Raw genomic sequence first — 12,393 nt, forward strand, 5'->3', positions numbered from 1 at the left:
GGCTGCTCCTCTGAAACCTGTCATTAATCAAGAAAGTTTCAGTTCCTAACAGCCAGAAATTTTCTGCTGTGAATGGATCCACTGACTTTCCCTCTGAAAGATTCAGTGTGGCTAACTCTGAGAAGGTCTCAGATGAAGTGAGCTGTAGCTCACGAAAGCTTATGCTCAAATAAATTTGTTAGTCTCTAAGATGCCACAAGTCCTCCTGTTCTTTCTGCGGATACAGACTAACACGGCTGCTCCTCTGAACCCGGGGTCAGATTTGTCCTGGCAGTTAAGGGGGGGATCCTAATCTCAAATCCTCCAGCTGCTTGTTAGCTGCCAGGAGGTAATAATTTTCCATCCTTCACCCATGTGTCCTGCCCTCCAGAGGAGCAGGAAGCATTTCACACCCATGGATCAGTGTGCACAAGTCCCCTGAGTGGTGCGCTGCTGTCCCCAGCTTGCAGAAAGGGGAAACTGAGGCCCGGAGGGGGAAGTGACTCAGCCAGGGTCACAGCCCCCCCGCTGGAGGTGCGAACAAGAAGCCAGGAGTCCGGGCTGCGAGCCCAGTGCTTGACCCGGACCATCCTGCTTTTCACTCAGCTGCCCGGTGGGATGGGGGCTCGGCGCTGTACCTGGCGGGTCTCCCGGCTGGCTCCGCCCCATCAGACTCACGGTCACAAGCACTAAGTGACCCATCGCCGCGGTATCCGGGCGCTGAGCAAAGGGGCCGCGGAAGAGCCTGGCTGGCGAATCACCGCCGGCAGCTCCGGGGCGGGCCGCGCTCCGCGGTGGGCAGGGCTGGGCGCGGACCCTCCCCCTGCCCCGGGAAGAGGAAGGGAGAGAGGCCGGTCCCAGCACCCAGCGCCCCGGAGTCTGCTGGCTGGAGCCTGGCGCGCCCGGCGGCCCCCGAGATGGATCTGGACGGGCTCCTGCTGGACGAGGAGGGGGCCTTCTCCCTGAGCGGCTTCCAGGAGTTCACGGTCAGCGTCGCCCCGAGGCTCCCCGCCCGCGCTCCCGGCCCGCGCCCCCCCGCCCCGGCTCCCCGGCCCGCGCCCCCTCCCTGCCCTGGCCCGCCCCCCCCCCCCGGCTCCCGGCCCGCGCCCCCTCCCTGCCCCGGCTCCCGGCCCGCGCCCCCTCCCTGCCCCGGCTCCCCGGCCCGCGCCCCCTCCCTGCCCCGGCTCCCCGGCCCGCGCCCCCTCCCTGCCCCGGCTCCCCGGCCCGCGCCCCCTCCCTGCCCCGGCTCCCCGGCCCGCGCCCCCTCCCTGCCCCGGCTCCCCGGCCCGCGCCCCCTCCCTGCCCCGGCTCCCCGGCCCGCGCCCCCTCCCTGCCCCGGCTCCCCGGCCCGCGCCCCCTCCCTGCCCCGGCTCCCCGGCCCGCGCCCCCCTCCCTGCCCCGGCTCCCCGGCCCGCGCCCCCTCCCTGCCCCGGCTCCCCGGCCCGCGCCCCCTCCCTGCCCCGGCTCCCCGGCCCGCGCCCCCTCCCTGCCCCGGCTCCCCGGCCCGCGCCCCCTCCCTGCCCCGGCTCCCCGGCCCGCGCCCCCTCCCTGCCCCGGCTCCCCGGCCCGCGCCCCCTCCCTGCCCCGGCTCCCCGGCCCGCGCCCCCTCCCTGCCCCGGCTCCCCGGCCCGCGCCCCCTCCCTGCCCCGGCTCCCCGGCCCGCGCCCCCTCCCTGCCCCGGCTCCCCGGCCCGCGCCCCCTCCCTGCCCCGGCTCCCCGGCCCGCGCCCCCTCCCTGCCCCGGCTCCCCGGCCCGCGCCCCCTCCCTGCCCCGGCTCCCCGGCCCGCGCCCCCTCCCTGCCCCGGCTCCCCGGCCCGCGCCCCCTCCCTGCCCCGGCTCCCCGGCCCGCGCCCCCTCCCTGCCCCGGCTCCCCGGCCCGCGCCCCCCCCCCCCCCCCGGCTCCCCGGCCCGTGCCCCCTCCCTGCCCCGGCCCGCGCGCCCCCCGCCCGCGCCCCCCCCGGCTCCCGGCCCGCGCGCCCCCCGCCCGCGCCCCCCCCGGCTCCGGCCCGCGGCCCCCCCCCCCGGCTCCCAGCCTGCCCCAGCCCCCCGCCGTCTCCAGCCCCCGGCCGCCCGTCATGTCTGAGTCTGGCCTCCGGCTGAAACACAGAGCGGCAGCCTGGTGGCTTCATGCTTTGTATTTCCTGCCCCGGGCAGCTCTCCGGTTCGGCGGGGAGCCCAGTGTGGTCTTGGCCCTCACGCCCTCCCCTGGCAAGGAGCCCCACGGGCTGACTGCGCCTTGTGTGAAAGCGCTTCCTTGGCTTTGTTTTCAACCCACTTGGGGGACCCCTGGTTCTTGTGTTATGTGACGGGGTAAATAACCCCTCCCGGGTCACTCTCTCCACACCAGTCATCGTCTCTCTCAGATCCCCTCAGTATGGCCCGGGACCCACCCCCATGCTGCAGGGATCCCTGAACCTCCAATTGCCTGGGCGGCAGGGGATGGATCACTCGATAATTGCCCTGTGTGGGCGCTGGCCACTGTCCGAGACAGGGCCTGGGGCTGGAGGGACCCTTGGTCAGACCCGGCGTGGATGTTCCTATGTTCTTAGTCGTCTCTCTCCTACAATGAACAGTCCCAGTCTCCTCTTACGTCTCTCCTCCTACGGAAGCTGTTCCATCCCCAAATCGCTTTTGTTGCGCTTGGCCTCTTGGCACCTTTTCCAATTCGAATGTATCTTTTTGAGATGGGGCAGTATTCAAGCTGTGGGCGTATCATGGATTTCTATAGTGACATGAGATTTTCTGGTTTCTGACCTATCCCTTTCTGCCCATGTAATCCCCCCCACCCTCCCATCAGTCCAGGCGCCCGCATGGCACCCGTCACCGTGGTATCTGAGTGCTCGGCAGGAGCACACAGGTCCCTCTAACCCTGAGCCTGCAGTTGGATCCACCTGCCTGCATCCAGTTGCAGGACTGAGGACCCAGCTCATCTTTCTGGGACCAGGGCTGGGTGGTTTGTTCTCATCCTTCCCATCCCGTCTTCAGTTTCTGCCAGGGCACCAGCAGCTGAGCGAGAGGGTGCGGAAGCGCTTGTATTATGGCTGGGACAAAGACTGTAGCCTGGATAATCTCTCCAGCCCGGTGGCAGGTGAGTCGTGCCTGTGTCTGCGAGGACGTGTGCTGAGCCAGGGACTGGAACTAGCTCACGGGCTGAATGAACTCGGCCACCTGCCAAGGCTACGTCTACCCTTGAGCCGGTGCAGCACTTCAGCACAGATGGGAGGGGGTCTCCCAGCCCTGTGCTTAACCCACCTCCCCGCGAGGCAGCGACGAGGTCGACGGGCGAATTCTTCGGTCGCCGTAGCGCTGGCTGCGCCCGGGGGTAGGTCGGCGTAGGAACGTCCTCCAGAGGGGTGGATTGTTCACAGCCCTGAGCGACGGAGCTGGGTCGACCTCCCTTTTTGCTGCCGGGAAAAGGCTCTGGCCCCCTTTCCCTGGTGCCGCTGTGCGTTGCCCCCCATGCATGCGTACAGGGATGTTTCTGCAGGAGCGGTGCCCGGCATGTCTCCCTTCTCATTATGATTTATTAGCTGTGTTACGGTAGAGCCTGGAGGCTAAGGCCCACTGTGCTGGGTCTCTGCCCTATCGCTTACTTCTGTGCTCATGCCCCCTGGAATTGCCTCAGTGACCCAGCAGGGGTGGCGTGGCACAAGGGACCCACCAAATTGTGTTTGATAACCAGGGTGTAAATTTCAGAGCTGTTTGGGCCATTCCCCACTGGGTTCTACCACTGCGACTGGGGAGCCCGTGTCTGTCTGTCCTTCTGCCAGCATCTCTGTAAGCACCTGACTACTGAGCGGGGTAACAGATGCTGAACTTGGTGATTGATTTCTGGCTGCCCGGCATGAGACGCCCTCCCAGGGGCTGGTGTCCGAGGGCGGGTGCTCAGCACTGCCTGGCAGGTGTCTCAAGCCAGGCACCAAAAATCACTCTTGAAATCAAGGAAGGGAGTGCAGCCATTCCCCGCTGAGCTGCCTGCCGCTGGGTGGAGGGGTGTTGCTCCCGGCTGGGCGCTGGCGTTGGTTGTGCATTGGGAGGGAATAGATGGGGGTTGGGCGAGGGGGAAGGGTAGTAGTGCTGGGGGGCGGGGGCATTATTGCTGGTGTTAATCCCTGTGCCGCTCTGCCTCTGTCCTAGACATCGCCGTCGAGTTGCTCCAGAAAGCCGCTCCCAGCCCCATCCGCAGGCTGCAGAAGAAATACGTTTGCCACGTGTCTCGGTAAGACGCGACCCCTCCTAGCCCGTTGTCTGCAGCCGGAGGCTCAATCAGAGCAGGCGGGGGCCTCTGGTCTGGCTCGATGCTTCGGTGTGGCTACCAGCTGCCTGGATGGGGAGCCTCTTGCCACAGAGCATCCCCACAAACCTGTGGAGTCGTGCTGGATTTCAATGGCCCAGCACTGACCTTCTCTGGGCCTTTTCCCTTGTCTGCCCCTGTGATGCCCTCCTGGGCCGAGGGCTGGGGTCTGACCCGGGTCACTTTCCGACTGAGGTGCGCAGACGGTCCCAGAGCTATCTGGCAGTGAACGCTGTGCCTGTCTGTCTCGTCTGTCTTTCAGCCTGGGGTAGCTCAGCCAGGGCCGCTCCCCGGGGCCCGGTGCTCTCAGGTTTCTGTAGTGCCAACAGTGAGCAATGAGGCTTCGGGGTTTTACACCTTGGCAGGGCAGGGAGCCAGTTCTGTCCAGGCCCGTTCCTGTCTGTGCGAGGGATCGAAGGATTTCCTGTCGCAGGCGGAACTACCCTGCCTGGGCCTGGCTGGGGGCGAGTGGGCCCAGAGCCTTGCGGCTGGGCCGCTCTCCCCACTAGAGAAAGCCAGGACCCTCGTGAACGCCATAACGCTCGGGGCAGCTCCGCAGGCACACGCTGGGCCTGTTGGCTCCCAACCAGCGCTCTGCCTGAGGAGCCGGACGCCGCTTCGCCAGCAGGAGGATCCGAGCCCCGTGGCGTGGTCTGCTGGGGGCAGTGAGGGATGTGCCCACATGCACACAGACACGCTGGCCTTGTTCCACCCAGCAGCAGGCAGTGGTGTGCCCTGCCCGTTACATGGTGGGGATGGGAGCAGCCGGGCTGCCTCAGCGGTGGTGGGACGCTGTGCGTGCCAGGCCGCAGAGGGACCCTAAGTCCTGCTCTTGCCCCGTGGTCACAGGGAAGCCTGCATCTCGCCCTGCTCCATGATGCTGGCTCTGGTTTACATCGAGAGACTCCGGCACCGGAACCCCGAGTACCTACAGCAGATCTCCTCCTCGGACCTCTTCCTGATCTCCATGGTGAGTGGGGCCCGGGCTGGGCTGGGGCTGGGGTGGGCTCTTCCCCGGGGCTGGGCTGACGGGCGCTGTGCTCCTGGCTTTCAGATGGTTGCCAGCAAGTACCTGTATGACGAAGGAGAGGAGGAGGAGGTGTTCAATGACGAATGGGGCGCAGCCGGCAAGGTGGGGGTGGAGACTGTTAACACGCTGGAGAGGAACTTCCTGAGGGCCATTGTAAGTACTGCTGGTGTCATCGCTGTAGTGCCTGTATCCCGACCCCACTGGGGGGGCCTCTGCTGGGGCTGCGCAGACATTTCCCCCCGAGTGAGATCGGGGCCTCGTTGTGCAGGGCGCTGCACAGACCCAGAGTGAGACAGTCCCTACCCGTGGCGCTGTTGACTAGACCAGGCCGGACATGCTTGCTCGGCGTCTGTCTGTCTGGGTGAGAGGCGCTGGGCAGAGGAGAAATGGTGCGCCAGGGCGCTGGGGTAGCTCGTAGTGGCTGAGAGTGACCCGGCGAACTAGCAGAGGGCTCTCCCGGGTCTGCTTGGGGCTCTGCCGGAGTGGGAGCTGCACGAGCTCCAGGCTGGGCCTAGCGCTCAGAGCGTCTGTTAGGCTTCCAGGAGGCGTCTGGCCTGGGCAGCCGTGCCAGGGCCTGCGGAGGTGCTGCACTGTGGGGCGCGGGGGGGAAATCAGAGGCTGCGTGGAGGAGGATGAGCTGACGGAGGGGGAGAGGGTTTCCTGCCCGGGAGCTGCCAGCCCCTTTCCCAGAGTGCAGCGGGACTGCTTCCCTGGTGCTCCCTGTCCCCATGAGCCATGGGCTTGTCCTGCCTCTGGCCCGGAAAGATAAGACGTGGAGGAATGTGTCTGCTGTGGGCCCCACCCTGCTGTGGGTCGCTCCAGCCCCAGTCAGCCTGGGCTGGGAACAGCCTGCTCCCTGCGCACACACACTATACCCCCTAGTTCTGCTGCCCCTGATTGTTGCCTGACCACCCCCCCGCCCCCCCCCCGGCCAGGAACCCCCTGAGGCTGTTGTCCGTGCAGTGTGCACAGCTGGCTGGCAGGGGGCGCTCCCCGCCTGCCCGAGAGTGCTGGTTCGAGCATCTCAAAGAGCGTCCTGGGCAGCAGGGGGTGCTAACCTGAGGCTGGCTGTGGGGTCGGGGGCTGGCATGGAGAAGGGGAGATTTGCCTGGGGCGCAGGCTGGCAGCGATCCCACACCACGAGGGGGCCAGGGGAGTGGGCAGGCTGAGAAGCACCCCCGCCAGGCCAGGAAATGGGCCAAATGGACCTGGAATTCATTCTCAGATGGCCGCGCAGCCCCTCTTAACTCTGCTCAGTCCATGCTGGGGGCTGGGGAGGCCCCTGGCCTGCTTAGGCTGTTACTGCCACCCTCCCGCCTGACCATTCATTCCCTTCCTGCAGGACTGGAGTCTCTACACTGACCCCAAGGAGCTGTTTGAAGTGCTGAGCTGGCTGGAAGGATGGTAGGTTTTTGGGGCATGGGGTTGTGGGGGGGTGTTCATGGCAGGGGTCTGGCTCTGAGGCAGATATGGCATTTCTGCCCTGCCATACCCAGATCCGCTGGGGTCGGCGAGCCCATGCCCTGGGCTCCTCGGTCCCCCCCCTTGCTGCATTCTGCAAACCCCTCCCACCGGCCGAAGCCGTCCCAGGAGCAGGCTGTCGGCTTGCCCAGGGAGCTCTAGGCTGGGCTGGGGCGAGGCCCGCGCTAGTCACGGCTTGTCTGAGGTGGCCTGGATCACCCGGCAGTGGAATCCCTTTGGTGGGGAGGGGTCTATGTCCTCTTCCCCTGGTGGGGCTTTGAGCGGAGTCAACATGCCAGGCCCCAGGGCAGAGACGGGGAAATCAGCTCCTCCTTGGCCTGAGCTCGCCCTGAGCAAAGCCGCACATGGCACCAGTGCAGTTCGGCCGCCAGGGACCTGGGGCTCGTGAGCGGCACCCACGGGCAGAGGCTTTGCCAGGAGGTAGCCACCCATTCCCTGATGGCAGATGCAGGCCCAGCCCAGGGCAGGGGAGGGTCTGTGCCCAGAGCACACATCTAACTGTGTTCCTTCCCCTCAGCGTGGCAAAGAGACAGGGCACCCAGCGTGGCTGGTTCACCTACACGGACCTGTGTGCCCTGCTGGAGCAGTCCCTCTGGCAGCATGCCCTGGGCCAGTTCTACCAGCAGGTGGTGAAGGTAAGAGCTGGCCAGGTCCCGAGGGCAGAGGTAGCCTTGCCGTAAGGGGGCACCATGGGAAGGGGAGAACCAGGGGGCCATGGGCCAGAGCCAGGAGCTGGCTATGGGGGATGTCCGTGAGTGCGCTGCCTCCTGCTGGAGGGGATGGGAGCTGCTTTCCAGCAGACAGGTTTTGGGCGGAACATTTTCCATGGAAAATTCCAATTTTTGTTTTTGAGAAACCAGACTCGTGAAAACAGAAGCGTTTTACTTGGAACTGCTGCCGCAAAGCCTCCTGGGAGATGTAGCTCAGTGGCCGCTTCTGCTTCCGGGACTTCATTTCCCATGATTCATCACAGCCAGCGACTCCCATGATGCCCCACAGGCTCCACTCTTGGAAGGGCCGGTGGTGCCTCATGGGAAATGTAGTCCGGGGGGGCAGCCGATTGAGGGTATTTCGCACAAGGCAGTGCAGCAGCATTTCTGGGAGGAGATACGAGGCTTTTTGCCAAAATATTTTGGTTTATGAATTTTTGACAAAAAGGAGAAGCGGTTCCTGGGCAAACTTCGGTGAAAGTGACGATTGTTCCCTCTTCGTCGACCCTCCCCCCGGTTCTGGACCCGGGCTGAGCAGTTTGTGCATTGCTCCCCCGGCAGGACAGAGCCAGAGGTCAGCATGGGTCACTCCTGCTGGCTGGGGGGTGGCGATCTCTCCTTCCCCGCCCCCCACCAGCTGCTGGTCAGAGCCTGGCGCAGAAGGCTGCAGCGGAGAGCCCTGGTTCCAGCCCTGATGTCATCTGCATGGCGTTAGCCAGCATCTGGTGTGGCCATGGCGGGTTTGCTCTGCCGAGGGGTACTGAACTCACTATGAGGGGCACTGGGGAAACTGTCTGTGTGGCTCCCCTCGGGCACGGGCAGGCATAAGGGGCACTGGGTGACCAGTCTCTCTCCCCACAGCTGGCCTGCTTGCTGGGCGTGATGTACTTGACCGGCATTGCTGCAGTCTTCGCCTCCGTCACCGTGGTGCACCAGGTCGTGTATATGAGGAGCGCTGGCCCCGCTGCCCTCCGGCCTCTGCTGTTCCCCGTGGATGGTGGGCGCCCGCTGGGCTCTGGGGCACCCCTCGCCCCCTGTGTCACTCAGCTGCGAGACCCTGCGCTGGCGCTCCCTGGCCCCCCTTCCCCCTCCTGCTCCGAGAGCAGCTCCCTTTGCCCGGCGGAGAACGAGACGGTGGAGGAGCAGCGCCGCCCTGGTGGCGGGGTGACGGCGACGGCACTGTACCTGTGGGGCAGTGTGCTGACGGCGCTGTCCTACACAGAGGCCCCAGGCTCTGCTCTGCAGACTGGTCCCCGGCAAGAGCCCCATCTCGGCCCAACCTGCCTGAAACTCCACAGAGGGTGCAGCACCTGTGAGAGATCCAACCGCACGAGCCCCAGCAGCCCCTTCGCCCCGCTCGCCCCCTTTGGACTTGGCCTGGGCCCCGCTCGCCCGGCGCTCCGGTGCAGTGGCTGCTCGGCCAGCCCCAGCTGGGGCTGGCATCTGTCCGCAGCCCCCAGCCCCCAGGACTGGCCCGACCCCCTGGGGCTGAAGCAGTGCTCCTTGGAGGCAGCCATGAATTTGGGCAGAATCAAGACATTCATCTTCCCCAGCTAGGGCTGCGCAGTGACCCCCCATGGCCCAGCTCGGCCCCTAGAGAGACCCTGGCCTGTGGGGCTGGGAGGGCCAGGCCCCCACATTAGTTCCAAGCCAGCATTTGTACCCCGTGGGTTGGGCTTCTCTTCACCAGACCCTTCAGGCTTTACTGGGGGAGGGCAGCTGTGGGGAGGGTCTGGCTGAGTGCAGGGTGGGTTGTGTGTGTGTGTGCGTGGGTGTGCGCGCCTGGGTCTGGCACGTGGGCATGGCGGCTGTGGGGGGCAGCAAGTCAGCTGGGGGATTAGGGTGCCCCAAAGCAGGGGTGCCAGTCACCTGCACCTGACTGGTGCCTCCCTGTGAAGCTGGGATCTTGGCCCCCAGCTGCATTGGGCAGCGTGGAGGGTGGGGGGGAGCAGGGGTGACACATGAGGCTCTGGGCTCTTGGGCTGCACAAAGGAGGGTCGGGGGGAGCAACCCTGAGCAGACTGGGGGGGCAAGGGCACTCTCTGAAGGGGCTATAAGCTCCAGAGGGGAGTCAGGGGTGTGAGTGACGGGGCCTGACTGCTCGGAGTGGATCTGCTGGGCGTGGGGAGAAGGGGCTGGTTCTGCTGCCCATCCTCACCTGCTGTGCCAGCTCTCGCCCCGCCCAGCACCAGCTCTTTTTACGTGGGATTTTAAACCTGCTTTTCACTCTTTTGTAGATGAAAATCTCTTCCAATAAAGGTAGCTCTGGCCGTGCGCCCGTCTCGGCCTTTCTCCCACCGCCTCTCGTCCCAGGGGGTCCCAGGCCAGGGACACTTCCCCCACCACTGAAATGCAGCCACCTCTGAGCAGGGCACAGCAGTTGGTTCACAGCCCCCCAGCAATGCAGTATGGTGTGGGAGGAGGAGCCTGGTAAAGTGGGAGGAGAGGAATTGCCCCAGCTGGACTGGGTCTGGGCCTAACATCTCTGCCATGCAGCAAGGCAGAAACAGTCCTCCGCTCCCTGCCCCGGCCCCCTGGAGGCTGCCCGAGACCTGGAACATGATTGCTCCTTATCTCCATGGCCCGGATGAAGGATCACCCCCTGTAACGATGCTGGTTCTGCTTAAAGCAGGGCAGTTACAGCCCAAGGCTGGGGTTTCTATGCACACCAAGGCAAGGCAAACCAAACCAGCCAGAGAGGACTTTGGTTTTACCCTACTGGCTAACCACAAATCACACAAGCAATTCCAGTTTCCCAGTATCACCACCAGGGCCACTCGGTATGGGGACAGATGGTTATGAAAACCAATACCCCAGTAAAAGAACAAAGGTTCTCTCGATCCCAAAGGACAAAGCCCCAGACCCAGGTCGCTATACAAGTCAGCTCTTACCCACAAATCATGCTGTTGCCAATCCTTTAGCATCTAAAATCTAAAGGTTTATTCAGAAAAGGAAAAAGATACAGATGGGAGCTAGAATTGGTGAAATGGAATCGATGACATAAAGTGATGGCCAAGTTCTTGGTTCAGGCTTTTAGCAGGGATGGAATAAACGGCAGGGTCAAATCCAGTCTCTGGAGAACATCCCCAGCTGGGATGGGTCCTTCAGTCCTTGGTTCAAAGCTTCAGTTCATAGCCAAGTCCCTCCAGAGGTAGGAAGCAGGATTGAAGACAAGATGGAGGAGCTGCAGCAGCTTTGTATAGTCTCTTGCCATGTGGTCTCTCTGTGTCCCAAGGACAAGCTGCCCATCCCATGGCCTGGAAACACTTCAGAGTCCTGTCCATAGGCAGGTCCCTGCACACCTGGCTGAGTCTCCAGGCGTGTCTGTCTTCTCTCAATGGGCCAGTTGTGTCACTGATGGTCCTTAATGGGCCATCCAGCAGGCTAGGCAGAGCTGACACCAACTTGTCTGGGGTGTCCCCCAGAAGCAGAGCATAAGTTTGAAATACAGACAGTATAGAGCCAATATTCATAACTTCAACTACAAAAATGATACCCACATACAGACAGCATCATCCTAACCAGCCAACCATAACTTTGTCTGAGACACCTCATTTGACCCCCTTTATATAAGATTTGGTGCCATTACAGGACCTTGGTTGCAACCATGTTCTATATGGTCCCAGTTCAAGGCAATAACATGACACCCCCAGCCCCCGTTCCAAGTGTGTTCTCTCCCCAGCTGCCTGCGACAGAACCGCGTTCCCTCCCCCTGCCTTCCCCCCCCCGCCTTCACCCCTGCCCTGGCTTCCCCAGGGGAGAGCAGGAGAAAACACGTGACAGATGAGTCACATCACCTAGCGCCCCATGGAGGGGCTGCCCCCACCATGGCACAGCCTACCAGCCCCCTGCCGTCCCCCTCCTTCCTCCAGGTCTGGGGCAGCAGGGCAGAGCGAGCTGAGCGCCACCCCAGGGCATCTGGGTGCGTTGCTTCTGGCCCCTGGAGAGGGACTGGTCCTGTTACGTGTCTCTCGTGGAGGGTGGAGAGTATTGGTGCTTAACTGCTAGTAATAGTGACCCCCAAGGGAGAGCCCCCCTGCCTGCAGCATAGTGCCCCCCAGTGTCCCTTCCTGCCATGCTGGAGCCAGCACTGACTGGGAGAGCGCCCCCTAGTGAGCCCCCTAGCTGCTCCCTGCAGCATGGGCCTCCTGGCACCACCACACCGTGATCACTGACTCGGAGAGTGCCCCCTCCTGAATCCCCGGGTGTCCCATCCAATCACAGTCCCCACTGCCCCCTGCTTAGCATAGGGGGTCCCAGCATACAGGACTCCCATGGCCTGGCCCCCTCTCACCAGCCCAGGAGACCGCCCCCTGGTGGGGGTACCCAGCAGCCTGGCCCGGTTTGGGCTGGTTTTCCTTGCAGTGGTGGCAGGGGGTGGGGAGAAGAGCTGCCGGTTGCCCCCTGAGGAATGTGGGGAATGCCTGGCCCCCCTTTGCCCTTTGCTCCCTTCACAGGGTCCAGTTAATAAGTGAACTCCGGGACTGAGCAGGGGCTGGGTCTGCAGGGCCCCACACAAGGAAATCGCCAGCCCCCGGCACTGCGCCCGGGGCTGGGCACAAGACAGGAGGCTGTTGCGAAGGAGGAGGGGGGACCGGTGAACCACCGGGGGCTGTATTAATCTCAGGGGAATAAATGGGCCCAAAGAGACACTGGTGTTACCGTGACCCAGTCACTGTCCAATGTTAACCAGCGTTAGCCACATTGGGGTTTGGTAGCCAGGTCCTGAGCCGGGTTAGCACCCAGCAGACATAGCTGCCAATCTTGTGAGCCCTGCACTGAGGATATGGAAAAGGAGGAAAAGCCGTCAGAGCCTTTGGAATAGATGGGAGTGAAGGAGGCTCTCCTGGTAACAGCAGCCCTGTCCCCTTTCCCTGGAGCTGGGGAGAGAAAACCCT

General features: G+C 63.8%; 1 protein-coding gene across 3 annotated transcripts; it reads left to right on the forward strand.

The window, feature by feature from the left end:
• The first annotated feature begins 219 nt into the window (after positions 1-219).
• Positions 220-9,769, forward strand: CNPPD1 (cyclin Pas1/PHO80 domain containing 1). Of its 3 annotated transcripts, none has more exons than XM_037912673.2 (8): positions 220-965; positions 2,965-3,301; positions 4,117-4,198; positions 5,123-5,243; positions 5,328-5,456; positions 6,646-6,707; positions 7,303-7,420; positions 8,357-9,769. In XM_037912673.2, exons 1-8 carry the CDS (start codon positions 897-899, stop codon positions 9,050-9,052), a joined length of 1,614 nt encoding a protein of 537 aa, XP_037768601.2. In that variant the 5' UTR covers positions 220-896; the 3' UTR covers positions 9,053-9,769. The 3 variants fall into 3 exon arrangements, with proteins under 3 accessions (XP_037768601.2, XP_043381753.1, XP_037768600.1); XM_043525818.1 differs by having other exon boundaries at positions 224-965; positions 2,782-3,067; XM_037912672.2 differs by having other exon boundaries at positions 237-965; positions 2,965-3,067.
• Positions 9,770-12,393: the final 2,624 nt, after the last annotated feature.

This window comes from Chelonia mydas, chromosome 11, assembly GCF_015237465.2.
Source record: "Chelonia mydas isolate rCheMyd1 chromosome 11, rCheMyd1.pri.v2, whole genome shotgun sequence".
NCBI classification, from domain to species: domain Eukaryota; kingdom Metazoa; phylum Chordata; order Testudines; family Cheloniidae; genus Chelonia; species Chelonia mydas.

Bases quoted from the DNA above. Each gene is read 5' to 3' on its own strand.
- CNPPD1 (XM_037912673.2), top strand. From the start codon at position 897: ATGGATCTGGACGGGCTCCTGCTGGACGAGGAGGGGGCCTTCTCCCTG. The intron at 3,302-4,116 runs GTAGGTCGGCGT...CCTCTGTCCTAG, and splicing joins AGCGCTGGCTGCGCCCGGGG to ACATCGCCGTCGAGTTGCTC. The intron at 6,708-7,302 runs GTAGGTTTTTGG...CCTTCCCCTCAG, and splicing joins CTGAGCTGGCTGGAAGGATG to CGTGGCAAAGAGACAGGGCA.